Raw genomic sequence first — 20301 nt, 5'->3', positions numbered from 1 at the left:
TCTTCCAGAGACCAGCGGAATAAAAAACTCTTAATTATTAGCTTCCATTCAGTAAGCGCATAAAACCGCTTCGCCATGGCAAAATATATACACTCCTTTCTTGAAACATTAATACCTGCAGTCTTTATATCTATTATAGACATGTTTGTGCAATGGCGAACCTATTGGACCTAGGCCTTCAGTGTGTGACAGGTTTGTGATGCTGAAAGTACAGCAACGGTAATACCAACACACTCCTGTAGGAGAGTGCACTTTTTTTTTAATGGGCGTTGCGTATACGCACTTCTTAATCCCTACTGATGCTTATCAAAGTAGTGTGGTGGAGGTATACGACTTATCAGTTATGTAGTACAATAGAGAAATCATGCACAAAGTAGCCTACACAATTGCAAAGCAACACAAAGCCTAGTTTCAGCTGAACATCATCTGCAGGCAGCAAGAGCGCACAGCTCTCAACTGGTTTTGGCATGGGGACAGCTCACAGACTAATGTTTTTTTGTAAAAACTGTCCCACCAATTACAAGTCAAAATGTGATTGGTTGACTCCACTGTCACTCCAAAATGTTGCCCTAATAGAGTTGAATGGCAGACGCCTTCTATCTAGCTTCTGATGGCCAAGCCAATTGTTGACTTAGCTAGCTAGATTTATCTCCCCAGAGACCACTAAAGAAAAATCCTGATTGGATCTTTTTTCGCTTCAGTGTTAACCCTTTCCTTTCCAACAAAAACTGAAGAGGGGTAGTAATAATTTGTAGAGTGGCTCTATTTTCCCTCAGCATGCATTTTTCCACCATTTTGAATGTCTAAAGAAGCCATATGTTTTTCTGAAATATGAACACAGAAATACTGGACATTTTGAACTTTTAGTATGGTGGCGATTTGACAAAATTACAATCATGGTCTTGAATTAGACTCTCATTTTTCTGGTCTCTGTCTTGACTCGGTCTCGGACCCCTTGTCCCCCTCCTGGTCTTGACTCTGTCTCACCCCCCTCCGGTTTTGGTCTTGAATCAGTCTTGCTTTAGGTGGTCTTGAACTAAACACTGCCAAACAGACCTGGGTTCAAATGCATGACGTTTTTAAATATTTGTATTTGAAAATACACTTATCTGTGCATTTCAGTATTTTCAAATACATGCCAATACTTTCCTAATGTATTTCCAAATACTTTCCAATATTCGTCTTGTACTTTCAAAGACATTTTTTTCAAAATACTTACATCGAAACGTATGTGAAAGTAATTGAAATACTTAGTGGTATTTGAATCCCAGGTCTGTACTGAAGCAGTGTCTGCCCGGAGATTGGTGGACTTTAAAATTGGGGCCCAATGTCCCTCTGTTTGGCATTGGGGGTAAGGCCCTGAGACAGACTAGCGTCCTGTCCAGGGGATGTACTTCATCAAGCTACCTCACACTTCAGAAACAGGAGATTCACTCCTGCCCTATGGTTCGGACAAGGCTTACTTACTGCTACTACTGAAGAAGGATGCGTTTGAGTTTCACAAGAACGCAGTCTTCTCATACCACTCATGTCAGACCAAAGGGCTGCAACATGACATCTATTCAGGCTGTGGCCTGTGGCTCCTCACGCCGGCTGGCCTCCTGCCCTGTCGTCCCAGCTGGTGTGGAAAGGGTTAACTCTCCTCCCGAGGTGCTTGGGTTACCCCCCCTCCCACCAGCTGTCTACTGCCCCCTCAGCTGTTCATACACTCACCCTTGTCCTCTCTCTGTCCCCTGTCCCAACCCTGGCCCTCATGGCCCTCCCTCCTGAATACCTCAGACACTCCTCACACCCTCACTCCCACCCCGTGGTCTTGCCGCCTAACAACTGGTCCTCACCCTGTCACTCTCTGTCACTCTCTCTCTTTAGCCCATGGCAAAAGCACTATAGTAGTTATTCAGTGCTTTTTGGGCTATTCCTCTCGGGTCGATATATCTCTGTTGATTTGATGTTATTGAACCCAAACACCAGAGGCACGGTGTCCTCTTGTCTAGACCTACTGTTATCCTATCCCCCACACACAGACATGTATGCACATAAATAGTGGCCATATGATAGACACACAACTGTAATTACATGATATGATGGCACATATTGGTTAGACTAAATTATGTATAAATCAACCAATTTTTGCTCTCTAGTAACCTCGACCCCAGGCTCAATTGCTACCAAGACGGCTGCAGACGAGATAAGCTCTCTAGTAGAGAAGCAGCACAACACACCTCTCACGCCCCCTCCCTTTATGCTGTTTAACTAGAGAGGGAAAGGACCTTGGCCTAGTAGAGCTCCCTTTCTCTGTGTGGATTAGAGTTGTGGTTTGGAGAGGACGGACACTGCTCTGCTTTGCATTTGTGCCATGCTTATGCTGCTCCCTTCTGTCTGTTTGGCAGTCAGGAATACTCATTTGTCTAGTCTCTGATAAGGAGCATGTTTACAAATTATTAATGTATGGTAGTGGACACTACTCATATACTATGCGTTTTGGTATGTAGATTATATTCTCAATGGAAATATTTGATGTAATTTATTGAACCTCTTCCTATTTATTGAACCTTTTCCTATTTTGTGATAGGAAAATAAGGAAGGTATTTTGGGGCTCTCTGCGACATGGGACTGTGGGTTTGTGTTGGTGTGTGGGTGGTTGCAAGCACGTGTGTCTCTCGCCCACGTGTGTGTGTGTGTGTGTGTGTGTGTGTGTGTGTGTGTGTGTGTGTGTGAGAGGAGGGCCTTATCAGTAAAGCTTCTGTAGTCCATTGTGCATCCAGTACCTCTCACCCACTAAATCAGTCACATATAAAAACCAACAGGGGTGTTACTCAGGTTTGCTGCTGCTGCAGTAGCCTGCACTGATCATGAGTCAAATGTTATTCGTCACATGCTTCGTAAACAACAGATGTGGACTAACAGTGAAATGCTTACTTACTTATGGGCCCTTCCCAACAATGCAGAGAGAAATAAAAAAGAGAAATAATAGAAAACTAAAACACATATTAATAAAAAAAAGTAATAATAGATACACAATGAGTAATGACTTTACAGTGTGATGCTTACTTACAGTTGTTGTCGGAAGTTTACATACACTTTGGTTGGAGTCATTTAAACTCGTTTTTCAGACACTCCACAAATTTCTTGTTAAATTTCTTGCTTTGGCAAGTCGGTTAGGACAATTTTTCCAACAATTGTTAACAGATTATTTCACTTATAATACACTGTATCACAATTCCAGTGGGTCAGAAGTTTACATACACTAAGTTGACTGTGCCTTTAAACAGCTTGGAAAATTCCAGAAAAATGTCATGGCTTTAGAAGCTTCTGATAGGCTAATTGACATAATTTGAGTCAATTGGAGGTGTACCTGTGGATGTATTTCAAGGCCTACCTTCAAACTCAGTGCCTCTTTGCTTGACCTCATGGGAAAATGAAAAGAAATCAGCCAAGACCTCAGGAAAAAAGAGTGTAGACTTCCACAAGTCTGGTTCATCCTTGGGAGCCATTTCCAAACGCCTGAAGGTACCACGTTCATCTGTACAAACAATAGTACACAAGTTTAAACACCATGGGACCACACAGCTGTCATACCGCTCAGGAAGGAGACGCGTTCTGTCTCCTAGAGATGAATGTACGAAAAGTGCAAATCAATCCCAGAACAACAGCAAAGGACCTTGTGAAGATGCTGGAGGAAACAGGTACAAAAGTATCTATATCCACAGTAAAACGAGTCCGATATCGACATAACCTGAAAGGCCACTCAGCACTGCTCCAAAACCACCATAAAAAAGCCAGAATACGGTTTGCAGTTGCACATGGGGACAAAGATCGTACTTTATGGAGAAATGTCCTCTGGTCTGATGAATAAAAAATTGAACTGTTTGGCCATAATGACCATCGTTATGTTTGGAGGAAAAGGGGGATGCTTGCAAGCTGAAGAACACCATCCCAACCGTGAAACACGTGGAAGGCTACCTGAAACGTTTGACCCAAGTTAAACAATTTAAAGGCAATGCTACCAAATACTAATTGAGTGTATGTAAACTTCTGACCCACTGGGAATGTGATGAAAGAAATAAAAGCTGAAATAAATCATTCTCTCTACAATTATTCTGACATTTCACATTCTTAAAATAAAGTGGTGATCCTAACTGACCTAAGACAGGGAATTTTTACTAGGATTAAATGTTAGGAATTGTGAAAAACTGAGTTTAAATGTATTTGGCTAAGGTGTATGTAAACTTCCGACTTCAGAAGAATTAGCAACTAAAAAAAAGGAAATATTAACACAAAAAAATAGCAAGGCTATACAGTATACAAGGAGTACTGGTACCGAGTCGATGTGTAGGGGTACGAGGTAATTGAGGTAATATGTACATGTAGGTAGGGATGAAATTGACTAGGCATTTAGGATAGATAATAAACAGAGTAGCACCCGTTTATGTGAAGAGTGTGTGTGTGTGTGTGTTTTGGAATGTCAGTGTAGTATGTGTGAGAGTTTGGGTAGAGTCCAGTGAGTGTGCATAGAGCCAGTACAAGAGTCAGTGAAAAAAAATGTACTGGGCCGTACGCACTACCCTCTGTAGCGCCATGCAGTCAAACAGTTGCCTTACCAAGCGGTGATGGTGTAGCTGTAAAACTTTTTAGGGATCTGAGGGCCCATACCAAATATTTTCTGCCTCCTGAGGGGGAAGAGGTGTTGTCGAGCCCTCTTCACGACTGTGTTGGTGTGTTTGAACCATGATAGGTCCTTAGTTAGGTGGACACCAAGGAACTTGGCGCTGTCGTCCTGTTACACTACAGCCCCTTTGATGTGAATGGGGGCGTGTCCGGCCCTCCGTTTCCTGTAGTTTTCCTTTGTCTTGCTGACGTTGAGGGAGAGGTTGTTTTCCTGGCACCACACTGCCAGGTGTCTGACGACCTCCCTGTAGACTCTCGTCGTCGTCGGTGATCAGTCCTACCACCGTTGTGTCCTTGGTAAACCTAATGATGGTGTTGGAGTCGTGTGCGGCCACACAGTCGCGTGTGAACAGGAAGTACAGGCGGGTACTAAGCACGCACCCCTGAGGGGCCCCCTGTGTTGAGGGTCAGCGTGGCGGATGTGTTGTTGCCTACCCTTACCACCTGGGGGCGGCCCGTCAGGAAGTCCAGGATCCAGTTGCAGTGGGAGGTGTTTAGTCCCAGGGTCCTTAGCTAGATAGATAGACCAGTAGATAGACCAATAGACCAGAGGGTCGAGGTGGATTATTTACGTGCAGACGAGTTTCATCAGGGTGCCCGCACACTGGCTTCTATATTGCCGTCTGTTTCTCTTCCGAGTGTTGGGGATTAGGGCCTGGTCTGGGTTGAGCAGTATGTCCTGTGCCGCAGACCTGTTGAAGTGGAAATCTTCATCCAAATCCAGAAGCTTTTTTCTGTCATAGGACATTTATTTCTTCTGCATTCAGCGTGCAGTTTGCTCTGCCTTCCCTATCTTTTGGTAGTGTTGTCTGTCTTGTATGAATGGCAGTGGCAGTATGAAATCAAACTTTTAGGGGCAGTTTCCTGGACATAGATTAAGCCTAGTCCTGGACTAAAAAGCATGTGCATTCTCCATTGAGTTTGCTATTCAGTCCAGGACTCGGCTTAATCAGTGTCAGGGAAACCCCTCCCTCAGAGTTGAAAAGAATATAGATCACATTGACCGTCTATCCAGTGTGTGTTGTAATAATACTGATGTTAAGGATTTCTGAAATAGCCCTATCAACAGGGTGTGGGGGTGGGTGTGTCTGTCTGATATGTAGCTTTTCTCTGCCTAATGCCCATCTCTCCTTGCAGCCCACTCACAACAATGTTTTACTGTTGTATACTAGGGCTGTGACGATACACATCACAATAACTCTTTGGTCCAAAACCCTGCTGTATGTAAAATATTGTGTCCTATAATTTGGAAAATAAATAAATGTGACTCTGGATGGAAACATAATGATGTTTGTTTCCAACATTAGGGCTGTTTCCAACATTAGGGCTTTTCCTAAAGGAGTTCAATCTGCTTCGTGTTTTGTTTGCTTGCCAGCATACTAATGAGTATCGTGATACAGGTATCATCCCGGCCCTATTGTATACCCTCACATAATCATGCTTATCTTTTGTTATTATGATATACACTATACTACCACTTCTTGCCAACTTATTACACAGCTTAGTTAAATAATTTGCATTCGTTATTATTATTTCTGCTTGTTGTTGAATTGGTATGATTCCACTCTGATGGTTTTGAGGACAGAAAGACAATCAAGGCAAAACAATAAGGCTCTGTTAAAACATGTCAATAGTCCTATTATGCTGATACAAGTACATAACTTATTCCTGACAACTTTGACGTTCTGTAATGATTATTCCTGTTTGACACTACTTTTCAGTCCACTGACATGCATTTACACTGGAGTAAATGCTGTGGCATTGATGTCCAGTAGACCTTAGTGCAGTAAGTGGTTGGGTTCCGATTCTCTTTAATGAGACGTGTGTACTGGACTCGTTCAATCCCCCCATGCATTTACAAGCATTTGATTGGTTCAAGCAAGGGGAGTGTACATGAAACTGTATTGACTGACATTCGGCTACGGACATGTTCAGGCATGTAAATGCATCTTAGGACTGTCTCCGACTAAAAATAAAATGGTGGTCGACCAAGAGTAGTCTGTTCTTTTGACCAATCGACTGTTCAATGTTTTTAAATGTGTATTTTTCCATATATACAGTGTCTTCGGAAAGTATTCAGACCAATTGACTTTTTCAAAAACAAAGCCATGAGGTCGAAGGAATTGTCCGTAGAGCTCCGAGACAGGATTGCGTCAAGGCACAGATCTGGTTAAGAGTACCAAAAAATATTGAAGGTCCCCAAGAACACAGTGTCCTCCATTCTTAAATGGAAGAAGTTTGGAACCACCAAGATTCTTCCTAAAGTTGGTCGCCTGGCCAAACAGCAATCAGGGGAGAAGGGCCTTGGTTAGGGAGGTGACCAAGGCCCGAACCCGATGGTCACTCTGACAGAGCTCTAGTTCCTCTGTAGAGATGGGAGAACCTTCCAGAAGGGCCTTGAGTTTGCCAAAAGGCACCTAAAGGACTCTCAGACATGAGAAACACGATTCTCTGGTCTGATGAAACCAAGATTGAACTCTTTGGCCTGAATGCCAAGCGTCACGTCTGGAGGAAACCTGGCATCATCCCTACGGTGAAGCATGGTGGTGACAGCATCATGCTGTGGGGAAGTTTTTCAGCGGCAGGGACTGGGAGACTAGTCAGGATCAAGGGAAAGATGAACGGAGAAAAGTACAAAGAGATCCTTGATGAAAACCTGCTCCAGAACACACAGAACCTCAGACTGGGGACGAAGGTTCACCATTCAACAGGACAACGACCCTAAGCACACAGTCAAGACAATGCAAGAGTGGCTTCGGGACAAGTCTATGAATGTCCTTGAGTGGTCCAGCCAGAGCTCGGACTTGAACCCGATCGAACATCTCTGGAGAAACCTGAACATAGCTGTGCAGTAAAACTACCCATCCAACCTGACAGAGCTTGAGAGGATCTGCAGAGAAGAATGGGAGAAACTCCCCAAATAGAGGTGTGCCAAGCTTGTAGCGTCATACCCAAGAAGACTCGAGGCTGTAATCGCTGCCAAAGGTGCTTCAACAAAGTATTGAGCAAAGGGTCTGAGTACTTATGTAAATGTGATAGTTCAGGTTTTTTTTGTAATACATTTGCAAACATTTCTAAAAACCTGTTTTGCGTGTAGATTGAAGAGGGGGGAAAACAACTACTTAATTTTAGAATAAGGCTGTAATGAAGAAAATGTGGAAATAGTCAAGGGGTCTGAATACTTTCAGAATACATACATACATACATACATACATACATACATACATACATACATACATACATACATACATACATACATACATACATACATACATACATACATACATACATACATACATACATACATACATACATACAGTTGAAGTCGGAAGTTTACATACACCTTAGCCAAATACATTTAAACTCAGTTTTTCACAATTCCTGACATTTAATCCTAGTAAAAATTAGATGTCTTAGGTCAGTTAGGATCACCACTTTATTTTAAGAATGTGAAATGTCAGAATAATTGTAGAGAGAGTGATTTATTTCAGCTTTTCACATTCCCAGTGGGTCAGAAGTTTACATACACTCAATTAGTATTTGGTAGCATTGCCTTTAAATTATTTAACTTGTGTCAAATGTTTTGGGTAGACTTCCACAAGCTTCCCACAATAAGTTGGGTGAATATTGGCCCATTCCTCCTGACAGAGCTGGTGTAACTGAGTCAGGTTTGTAGGCCTCCTTGCTCGAACACGCTTTTTCAGTTCTGCCCACAAATTTTCTACAGGATTGAGGTCAGGGCTTTGTGATGGCCACTCCAAAACCTTGACTTTGTTGTCCTTAAACCATTTTGCCACAACTTTGGAAGTATGCTTGGGGTCATTGTCCATTTGGAAGACCCATTTGCGACCAAGCTTTCACTTTCTGACTGATGTCTTGATGTTGCTTCAATATATCCACATAATTTTCCTCCTCATGATGCCATCTATTTTGTGAAGTGCACCAGTCCGTCCTGCAGCAAAGCACCCCACCACATGATGCTGCCACCCCCGTGCTTCGCGATTGGGATGGTGTTCTTCGGCTTGCAAGCCTCTCCCTTTTTCCTCCAAACATAACGATGGTCATTATGGCCAAACAGTTCTATTTTTGTTTCATCAGACCAGAGGACATTTCTCCAAAAAGTACAATCTTTGTCCCCATATACAGTTGCAAACCGTAGTCTGGCTTATTTTATGGCGGGTTTGGAGCAGTGGCTTCTTCCTTGCTGAGCGGCCTTACAGGTTATGTCGATATAGGACTAGTTTTACTGTGGATACAGATGCTTTGTACCTGTTTCCTCCAGCATCTTCACAAGGTCCTTTGCTGTTGGTCTGGGATTGATTTGCACACATCTCTAGGAGACAGAATGTGTCTCCTTCCTGAGCGGTATGACGACTACGTGGTCCCATGGTGTTTATACTTGCGTACTATTGTTTGTACAGTTGAACGTGGTACCTTCAGGTGCTTGGAAATTGCTCCCAAGGATGAACCAGACCTGTGGAGGTCTACAATTTTTTTTCTGAGGTCTTGGCTGATTTATTTCTATTTTCCCATGATGTCAAGCAAAGAGGCACTGAGTTTGAAGGTAGGCCTTGAAATACATCCACAGGTACCTCCAATTGACTCAAATTATGTCAATTAGCCTATCAGAAGCTTCTAAAGCCATGACATCATTTTCTGGAATTTTCCAAGCTGTTTAAAGGCACAGTCAACTTAGTGTATGTAACTTCTGAGCAACTGGAATTGTGATACAGTGAATTATGAGTGAAATAATCTGTCTAAACAATTGTTGGAAAAATGACTTGTGTCATGCGCAAAGTAGATTTCCTAACCGACTTGCCAAAACTATAGTTTCTTAACAAGAAATTTGTGGAGTGGTTGAAAAACGAGTTTTAATGACTCCATCCTTAGTTTATTTAAACTTCCGACTTCAACTGTACGCACATACATACATACATACCCGATGTGAAATGGCTAATTAGTTAGCAGTGGTGCACGCTAATAGCGTTTCAATTGGGTGACGTCACTCGCTCTGAGACCTGAAGTAGTTGTTCTCCCTGCAAGGGCCGCGGCTTTTGTGGCGCGATGGGTAATGATGCTTCGTGGGTGTCAGTTGTTGATGTGTGCAGAGGGTCACTGGTTCAAGCCCAGGTTGGGGCGAGTAGAGGGACGGAAGCTATACTGTTACATTGTTGCTGTTGACCTGGATCACTGGTTGCTGCAGAAAAGGAGGTCGAAAGGGGGGTGAGTGTAACCGATGTGAAATGGCTCGTTAGTTAGCGGTGGTGTGCGCTAATAGCTTTTCAATCGGGTGACGTCACTCGCTCTGAGACCTGAAGTAGTTGTTCCCCTTGCTCTGCAAGGGCCGTGGCTTTTGTGGCGCAATGGGTAACGATGCTTCATGGGTGTCAGTTATTGATGTGTGCAGAGGGTCCCTGGTTCGAGCCCAGGTTGGGGTGAGGAAGCTTTACTGTTACACATACATACATACATACTATTGGGTTCTTATTTTTCAGAGTAAATAACCCACGGACACTAGAGAAGCTTTAACCAAGTTTATTCTTCCCAAAGGTTCTGTACAGCTGAAAACAGACAGCAAAAGATGTCAGACTTCACAGTTTATATGCATCCTACTTAAGACACTCCCCTTTCTCTCCAATCCTTACATTTTATGGCTTTACAGGAAGCTAATAAAGAGGGTAACAGGATTCCAAACATTTATTACTCTCTTAAGAGAATCTGTCCTCACCTCCTGACCTCAACCCCTCTTTCATCTAATACACAGATGTCCATCTGTCTCCCCTATATCAACACATCGCTCTGCTCTCCTCCATCAAACACATTCCAAAGCCGCCTTCTTTCTTCTGAGAACCATTAACTTCTAACATAACCCAGTCTCTTTCATTTCCTATTATTCATTTAATATCTCAATGTTCAAAGTTTAGCTGATTCCAACAATTCATACATACATACAGTATATTAAAGAGGGGAAATGGCTACCTGCTGGGAACATAGGGCTGAGAGTAAATCAATGGTAATTGCTTGGCTATGAACTTCCTCTCTACCCCACTAGCTCTAGTGAATAGTGCTGTCATGGGCTTGGTTGGTTCAATAAAATATGTCTGTCAGTAATTGAGTTAGTCAGTAAGTCCAGTGGATAAGAGCCAAAAAAATACAAAATTTTTGCACTTTCTGATGGAAGCATGAAACTACTATTTTGACAGCCCCACTCATAATTCATATTTTCCCTCCTTTCCCAGGACCAGCTAAAGCCTGCGTTCACAGTGGCCAGCCTCCCGGGCACCACCAGTACCCACACGCCCACGGCCCCCACCACCTCCACCAGCATGCAGGTAAGCAGCGGGCCCTCCTTCCCAATTACCAACTACTTGGCGCCCGTCTCGGCCAGCAGCAATGTCAATGCCAACGGCACCATCCTCAAGACCACCGGTGCCTCCGGAGGGCAGGTCATGCAGCTGCCCAGCGGCTTCACCTTCATGTCAGGTAACTATAGCTATGCTATGCTATACTTTAATAAAAAATACTATGCTATGCTCCACTATACCATTACCAGTCAGCATCCAGGGTCACCGATTTGTAAGTCGCTCTGGATAAGAGCGTCTGCTAAATGACTTAAATGTAAATGTAATGTTTTCACATTTTTTGCAACAGAAAATTAAAATGAGCGCCTGTATTCTTCTGCTTGGTGGCTAAAGGAGAAAACTCACCAGACCAAATATTGGTCTGTACAGTAGGGGGCCATTAGTTTGCCGTTTGTTCGCTTGCTGACTGTGTGGTGTGTTATAGGCACCACCCGCCAGTGGACGACTGACGGATGTCCTTTTTGCCCACTTCTACATGTAGAATCAGTTGGCACTAGGTTAGCAAATTATGTCTGGCACTCTGTTCAGAAGTACTAAGTACTCTCGGACAGTAGAAGCTCGACAATCCTACTGGTCTGTCTGTGTCTTAATGAACACAACCCATCTCTAAAGAGAAACGCATATCATTTACTGCAGTTTGTTTGTTTACTGAGATACATAGACATCATTCTCTACAATGGAGTTGGGGTTCACCGGGATCAACTCGATGTGACAATTGTGTACCATGCTTGTGTGTCACTCAAGAGGGTTAGTTCTTCACAGACCTGGGTTCAAATACTTTTTAAAGTATCCAAATTACTTTCACATATATTTCAAAGTAATTATTTTGATATTTTTTCTTAAAAAATACAAGTAGTTGAATATTTGGAAATGTATTCGGAAATACACTTGGTAAGTATTGGCATGTATTTGAAAATACTCAAATACAGACAAGTACATTTTTTAATACAAACATTGAAATACTCCCATGCATTTTAACCCAGGTCTGTTTGGTTCTAGGGGTATTTAAATTGTATTTGGAAACAAGTATTTGAAAATAGTTTCAAATAATATTTATAGGAAATATTTCAAAATACTTCAAATAGAAGTATGTAATTCTGCTAAATGATTTTAAAATACTCAAATACACAGAAAATAAGTATGTAAAATACAAATACTTAAATAAGCGTGTATTTGAATCCAGGTCTGGTTGTCGACATATTTTAACGAAACAAAATGTGGAAAAAGTCAAGGGATCTGAACACTTTCCGAATGCACTGTATAGCAAATCCTGTTACAAGGGGCACATTTTATGCACCATCTCTCTAGATAGATACTGTAGCTTTTCTGGCGCAATGTGATGCAATGTGATGTAATGAGGGGCCACGCCTGGTTCCTCAACACTCTGTCTGAGCCGGGGCTCCATGAAGTAGGACTAAATTATAATCTCAGCACTAGCTGCCCAATATTTATTGAATATTCATTACTAATTATAGGCAGAGTTCGGCAGCCCTCTCAACGATGGCCATTGTGTTGGACCTTCCAATTATTCCTCTATTACAATGGAAATCAAAGGCAGGAGCTGCTGAGCTCATAGATGTACACGTTTCCTTCCTGGATACTGGTGTTTTGTTACACATGTAAAACATAGCCAAACTGAGAGGACTTCCTGGAGATGTGAAATGCGCCATAAGGTAAACAGTTGATGTGGAGACGCAAGTCACGCTACTGCAACGAACCACCTTGAGGTCATAATTGTTACCAAAGGTGCTGCAACAAAATACTAGGTACTTATATAAATAAGGTATTTCAGTTTTTAATTTTTACAAAAAACATTTTTTTTTTAAAGCATAATAACTTTGTCATTATAGGGTATTGTGTGTGGATTGATGAGGAACATTTTTTATTTAATACATTTTAGAATAAGGCTGTAATGTAACAAAATGTGGAAAAAGGTCTGAATGCTTTCCGAATGCACTGTATATCGCATGCCAGGCGGTGTCAGAGGAAGGCCCTAAAAATTGTCAAAGACTCCAGCCACCCTAGTCATAGACTGTTCTCTCTGCTACCACACGGCAAGCAGTACCGGAGCGCCATGTCTAGGTCCAAGAGGGTTCTAAACAGCTTCTACCCCCAAGCCATAAGACTCCTGAACATCTAGTCAAATGGCTACCCAGACTATTCACATTGCACCCCCCCTCCCCTCTCCACACCACTGCCACTCTCTGTTGTCATCTATGCACAGTCACTTTAATTAATTAACTCTACCTACATGTACATACTACCTCAACTAACCGGTGCCCCCACACATTGACTCTGTACCGGCACCCCCTGTATATATTGTTATTTTTTCATTTCTCTTATTCTTATCCATATTTTTTGAAACGGCGTGGTCAGTTAGGGGCTCGTAAGAAAGCATTTCACTGTAAGGTCTACACTTGTTGTATATGGCGCATGTGACAAATACAATTTGATTTGATTTGTATATATTCTGGTTCAGAGCTTTGAAAACTGTGTAATATAAGCTGGCTGTCGCTTTTATAAAGGAGTCTTTGATTTTGTATATTTGCATTGCCATGAATTCATTGTATTACTCTCACTGGAATATTTATATTAAAATAGGTAAAATCAGTACAGGAGGTCCAGGTCTCTTACAACTATGCAATACTGGGCAATATCCACCTTAAAGCTTAGAAAGTCTTATGTCATGTAGTGGTGCAGTCACTGACAGTAAGGTATTACCCTTGTTGTTGCTGGGTGAAGTCTGTATGTAGTGACAGTGTGGCTGAAGCTGTAGCTAGTTGAGGTAGCAGATCTTTCTCCCCATCTCTCTTTTCTCTCCCATTATGACAGCAGGCTGAAGGGGAGCTTGGGAGCCTCTCTCTCTTTCCCTCACTCTCTCTGCACCACCTGTCTGGTACATGACCAGTGCCAGGTGGAACAACACACTACTTAAAAAAAAAAAAAATACTGTTGAAATCAAACCCTAATAGCGCAACTAAAGAAACTGTCAATGGACCATATGACCAAGTGTGGCTATGCAACACCCTTCCCCATGTTTAACTCTTCCTTTTCTCGTCTCCATCCTGCAACAGGCACTCCGCTCCCCCCCGGCACCCCCACCATTCCTCTCGGCCAGCTGCACCAGCACTCCTTGGCCATCCAGGGGCAGACGCTCACCTCATCGCAACTGACACAGCAGGGCCAGCAGGCCATCTTCCGCTTCCCCACTGCAGTCTCCCTAGGTCAGTCAGTCTGTCGAGAGAAAGAAAGAGACTAGGCTGTCTGTCGATAGACTAGTCTGTGTCTGCCTAGAGACTAGTCTGTCTGTCGAGAGAGAAGTGTTGCACATCGTTAGAGCCTGGCGCAGTCCAGTCAGTGTGGTACTGGGTGTGAGATGTGCGCTACAGAAACACAGGGCCCTTTTCCTCCCCTTCCTATATCAATGGGTAAGCGGGCATCCCGTAGCTCTGTAAGACAAGGCCCTGCCCCAGTTGTGTTTTTTGAGATTCGTGGGATGATAAGGCCGATGTCTTGAGGGCTTTATAAAATAAATTTAATTGTAAGAGGGGGGACTTGGGTATAAGCCTTACTACATATTTCCATAAAGGGCTAGTATTTATCTTTCATTTGTGCGGATGTAGTTACTCATGTTCTGATTTGTGCTCCGGGAAAAAATAGGGAGACTAGTCTGTCTGTGGCTGCAGAGGGGATGTACATTGGATAACAGGCATGAGGCAGGCATGAACTTTAGCTGATTATACGTATGAAACCATGTCCAAAACTGTATGGGTCGAAATTGTAATATTCTTATAAGTGTTCTGACATTAAGATAGAATAGTGTACAGGTGAGTGAGCAGGTGTTTGGTGTTGCCTGTTCTCCTCCAGGGGGAGGGATGACCCAGCAGCTGCAGGCCATCCAGGTGCACCCCACCACACATGCCAACGAAAGCAGCTCGGAGATCTCCCAGACCTCCTCTGTCTCCACTGGTAACTATCCTTTGATTAACACAGGGCTGTACATCTCTGGTTATGTGTGAGAAGCTGTAGCCATAGTCTAACTTAACTCTAATGTATCTCTTTGAGTGAGCTGAGTAGGTGGAAGGTTGTAGTCTACAATACTGCTATGAGGGGTCAACTGTGGTTGAACAGAATGGACTTTATCCTCAGTGATACAGGGCCATCTGGTGGGCAATGTCTCTTATAAACTAATCTTTCTTTGTCTCACACTTTCTTTTCTACTCCCCCCAGCGACCATAGTCACATCGTCAGTGCCCACATCTATGGCGGGTCACATGATGTACACCAGCCCCCATACAGTGATGTACGCGTCCACGCCCACGCTGGCCGATGGTGGCCTGGCTGTGCTCAACACCTTTTCTCAGGGCCCCTCGGCCATGCAGGTGTCCCATGGACAGTGCCAGGACACAGGTGAGACCACGCTAGACTACAGTAGGCTACGCTGGGACACAGGTGAGACTACATCAGTCATGGGTTAATGGGGAAACCAGGGAGGGGGAGGTTGATTGATGTATGAATTAGACCTGGGTTCAATTAGTATTTTTTTCTTGACAATATTTTTAGTTGGGCAGATTGAGTTTGGAACTTTCAAAATGCTCCCATTCCAGGCAGGCTCAATCAAGTGCTCAAAGGATGAAAACGCATACTATTTGAACCCAGGTCTGGTATGAATATAGCTACATAGTCAGGACGTTGATTATGACAGGCTAGTGGGTTTGACCCTGACCCAAAGTGGGGTGGTATAGCTTACACACCATGCACATAGTGTCTGTATATATTCAGTGATAAAATGTTAGTTTAGATGAGAGGGCTGTGTTCTTCATGTTGTTTGTGTCCGTCTCTCTGGCTAGGTGCTGTCCCTCAGGTATTCCTTACGGCACCCTCGGGCACCATGCAGATCCCAGTCTCGGCAGTGCAGCTACACCCAGTACGGCAAGACCTACATTTTACAAGTGAAACTCTCATATTCTATCTGCAACCAGCATGCCACTGACCTGCACTAATGCATCCGGACAGAGCACTGTCTTCTCACTGTGGAGGGATAGGGTTTGGCCTGCCTCCTGTACTGTTACTGTATGTGGATGATATAGTCCTATGACATTTGGACAACACTGTTGACACAAGCAAAACCATATGTTATTTGGAAGACTTGTTTTGTTACTATAATTGAGAAAGTCATGCAAGATTGAGATTTCAGATTGTTTTTGTTTAGTGGTTTGTGAATGACTAAAGTTTAGGAACAGAATATAAGCCATTGTGTTTCAAGAGCCCTAGTTAGAGTACAATAGTTACACTGTAAGAACACAAATGACCAAACTTGTGCAAAGTGATGCTTTTAGAAAAGGCGTTCTTATCTAAAAGAGATTATTTAAGTTAGTAAATTTCATGTCAATAATTTGGTGCTTAGGCAGCAGGGTTGGAGTCTATTCCATTTCAATTCCAGTCAATTCAGGATATTCTCTTAACAAATATCAATTAAGTGAATTAAGATCAAATTCGTATTTACAGTGAAGGCCTGGCAAGAGGCAAAAGGGACTGACAAACAACAACAATGTTAGACAAAACGGACAACACAGACCGAAGAAACTGGCAACAGTACAAATACAGCAGCAAAAAAACAGTGGATGTGTGTATGTGTGCAGGCGTGTGGGTGGTATCAATGCTTTTCAATAAGGAAAAATTGTCATTTGAATTTGGTTTAATTCATGAATTTACAGGAATGGAATTGACCCTAACCTTGTTAGGCAGTAGTATTGTGTGACAGAAGGCAGAAGGTGACAACAATCACAAATTAAAGCATGCAAAGTGGAACCGTGCTGAGCATAGAGGTTTTCAGTGGCGCATGCTGACGTTGATGTGTTGTGTTGCAGATGGTGATTAGTCAGAAGTCGAGCCACAGCAGCAGTAACCTGACAGAGCTGCAGATGGTCAACCTGAACACCACACAGAGCGCTAAGAACGACTGACAAACGCATGAAAACCGGCCAAATAGACAAAGACTGACATCTCTATTTATTGATGCCTTAGCACTTCATTTTACACCTCTGTTGCTTTACAGTACAATACTGTAAGTAAACAGTCAATTCGGAAAGTATTCAGACCCCTTGAGTTGTTCCACATTTTGTTACGTTACAGCCTTATTTGATTCAATTGGGGGTTTTTTCCTCTTCAATCTATTGCCCACAATGACAAAGCAAAAACAGGATTTAAAGAAATGTTTACACATTTATTACAAATTAAAAACTGAAATATCAACATTAAATGAGTTGTAAAATTAATAGGAAATATAGTCAAGATGTTGACACGGTTATAAATAATGATTATTAATTGTGTCCTTCAAACTTTGCTTTTGTCAAAGAATCCTCCATTTGCAGCAATTACAGCCTTGCAGACCTTTGGCATTCTAGTTGTCAATTTGTTGAGGTAATCTGAAGAGATTTCACCCATGCTTCCTGAAGCACCTCCCACATATTGGATTGGCTTGATGGGCACTTCTTACGTGCCATACGGTCAAGCTGCTCCCACAACATCTCAATATGGTTGCGATCCGGTGACTGCTTGCCACTCCATTATAGACAGAAGATATTCTGATAAACTGACTGCTTCTTCCCTAAATAGTTATTGCATAGTTTGGAGCTGTGCTTTCGGTCATTGTCCTGTTGTAGGAGGAAATTGGCTCCAATTAAGCGCGGTCCACAGGGTATGGCATGGGGTTGCAAAATGGAGTGATAGCCTTCCTTCTTCAAGATCCCTTTTACCCTGTACAAATCTCCCACTTTACCACCACCAAAGCACCCCCAGACCATCACATTGCCTCCACCATGCTCAAGCAGTCCTCCAGCATCTTTTCATTTTTTCTGCATCTCACGAATGTTCTTTGTGATCCGAACACCTCAAACTTAGATTAGTCTGTCCATAACACTTTTTCCCAATCTTCCTCTGTCCAGTGTCTGTGTTCTTTTGCCCATCTTAATCTTTTCTTTTTATTGGCCAGTCTGAGATATGGCTTTTTCTTTGCAACTCTGCCTAGAAGGCCAGCATCCCGGAGTTGCCTCTTCACTGTTGACGTTGAGACTGGTGTTTTGCGGGTACTATTTAATAAAGCTGCCAGTTGAGGACTTGTGAGGTGTCTGTTTCTCAAACTAGACACTCTAATATACTTGTCCTCTTGCTCAGTTGTGCACTGGGGATTCCCACTCCTCTTTCTATTCTGGTTAGAGCCAGTTTGCACTGTACTCTGAAGGGAGTAGTACACAGCGTTGTACGAGATCTTCAGTTTCTTGGCAATTTCTCGCATGGAATAGCCTTCATTTCTCAGAACAAGAACAGACTTGACGAGTTTCAGAAAAAAGTTATTTGTTTCTGGCCATTTTGAGCCTGTAATCGAACCCACAAATGCTGATGCTCCAGATACTCAACTAGTCTAAAGAAAGCCAGTTTTATTGCTTCTTTAATCAGGACAACAGTTTCAGCTGTGCTAACATAATTGCAAAAGGGTTTTCTAATGATCAATTAGCCTTTTAAAATTATAAACTTGGATTAGCTAACACAATGTGCCATTGGAACACAGGAGAGATGTTTGCTGATAATGGGCCTTTGTACGAGCTATGTAGATATTCCGTACAAAATCAGCCGTTTCCAGCTACAATAGTCATTTACAACATGAACAATTTCTACACTGTATTTCTGATCAATTTTATGTTATTTTAATGGGCAAAAAATGTGCTTTTCTTTCAAAAACAAGGACATTTCTCAGTGACCCTGAACTTTTGTATGGTAGTGTAAGTATTCAGAACCTTTACTCAGTACTTTGTTGAAGCATCTTTGGCAGTGATTACAGCCTCGAGTCTTCCTGGGTATGACACTACAAGCTTGGCACACCTGTATTTGGAGAGTGTCTCCCATTCTTCCCTACAGATCCTCTCAAGATCCTCCCATTCTCCCCATCCAACCTCTGTCAGGTTGGATGGGGAGCGTCGCTGCACAGCTATTTTCAGGTTTCTCCAGAGATGTTCGATCGGGTTCAAGTCCGGGCTCTGGCTGGGCCACTCAAGGACATTCAGAGACTTGTCCCGAAGCCACTCTTGCGTTGTCTTGGCTGTGTGCTTTGGGTCGTTGTCCTGTTGGAAGGTGAACCTTCACCCCAGTCTGATGTCCTGAACTCTCTGAAGCAGGTTTTCATCAACAATCTCTCTGTACTTTTCTCTGTTCATCTTTGCCTCGATCCTGACTAGTCTCCCAGTCCCTGCCTCTGAAAAACATCCCCACAGCATGATGCTGCCACCACCATGCTTCACCGTAGGGATGGTGCCAGGTTTCCTCCAGAGGTGATACTTGGCATTCAGGCCAAATAGTTCAATCTTGGTTTCATCAGACCAGAGAATCTTGTTTCTCATGGTCTGAGAGTCCTTTGGGTGCCATTTGGCAAACTCCAAGTGGGCTGTCATGTGCCTTTTTACTCAGGAGTGTCTTCAGTCTGGCCATTCTACCATAAAGGCCTGATTGGTGGAGTGCTGCAGAGATGGTTGTCCTTCTGGAAGGTTATCCCATCTCCACAGAGGAACTCTGGAGCTCTGTTAGAGTGACAATTGGGTTCTTGTTCACCTCGCTGACCAAGGCCCTTCTCCCCTAATTGTTCAGTTTGGCTGGGCGGCCAGCTCTAGGAAAAGTATTGGTGCTTGCAAACTTCTTCAATTTAAGAGTGATGGGGGCCACTGTATTTTTGGGGACCTTCAATGCTGCAAACATTTTTTGGTAGCCTTCCCCAGATCTGTGCCTTCCCCAGATTCTTCGACCTCATGGCTTGGTTTTTGTTCTGATAATTCACTGTCAACTGTGGGACCTTATATAGACAGGTGTGTGCCTTTCCAATTCATGTCCAATCAAATTAATTTACCACAGGTGGTCTCCAAGTTGTAGAAACATCTCAAGGATGATCAATGTTAACAGCATGCACTTGAGCTCAATTTCGAAGTTCATAGCAAAGGGTCTGAATATTTAGGCAAATAAGGTATTTCATTTTCTTTTTTTAATTAGCCAAAAAATTCAAAAAACCTGTTTTCGCTTTGTCATTATGGGGTATTGTTTATAGATTGATGGAAAAATTTTATTTTATTCATTTTAGAATAAGGCTGTAATGTAACAAAATGTGGAAAAAGTCAAGGGGTCTGAATACTTTCCGAATGCCCTGTACACACGCACGGAAGAGTGTGTGTTGTTAACCCTTGTATGTTAGTAGATGTTTGAAAAAACATATGTATTCATTCACTAA

At 42.8% G+C, this 20301-nt stretch overlaps 1 protein-coding gene across 5 annotated transcripts in view; it reads left to right on the top strand.

The window, feature by feature from the left end:
- Positions 1–17266, top strand: part of LOC115153612 (serum response factor) — a 59919-nt gene extending 42653 nt beyond the window's left edge. For 2 of the 5 annotated variants that reach the window (XM_029699234.1, XM_029699233.1), the window contains exons 3-8: positions 10908–11151; positions 14105–14254; positions 14898–14999; positions 15261–15482; positions 15881–15957; positions 16901–17266. In XM_029699234.1, coding sequence (XP_029555094.1) covers positions 10908–11151; positions 14105–14254; positions 14898–14999; positions 15261–15482; positions 15881–15957; positions 16901–16996 — 891 coding nt within the window. In that variant the 3' untranslated portion in view covers positions 16997–17266. Of the gene's footprint in view, positions 1–10907; positions 11152–14104; positions 14255–14897; positions 15000–15260; positions 15483–15880; positions 15983–16900 lie in introns of all 5 variants that reach the window. The other 3 variants (XM_029699236.1, XM_029699237.1, XM_029699235.1) reach the window with 3 other exon arrangements.
- Positions 17267–20301: the final 3035 nt, after the last annotated feature.

The sequence above is a fragment of the Salmo trutta genome, chromosome 18, assembly GCF_901001165.1.
Source record: "Salmo trutta chromosome 18, fSalTru1.1, whole genome shotgun sequence".
NCBI classification, from domain to species: Eukaryota; Metazoa; Chordata; class Actinopteri; order Salmoniformes; family Salmonidae; genus Salmo; species Salmo trutta.
This window is presented reverse-complemented; position numbering and strand designations above follow the sequence as displayed.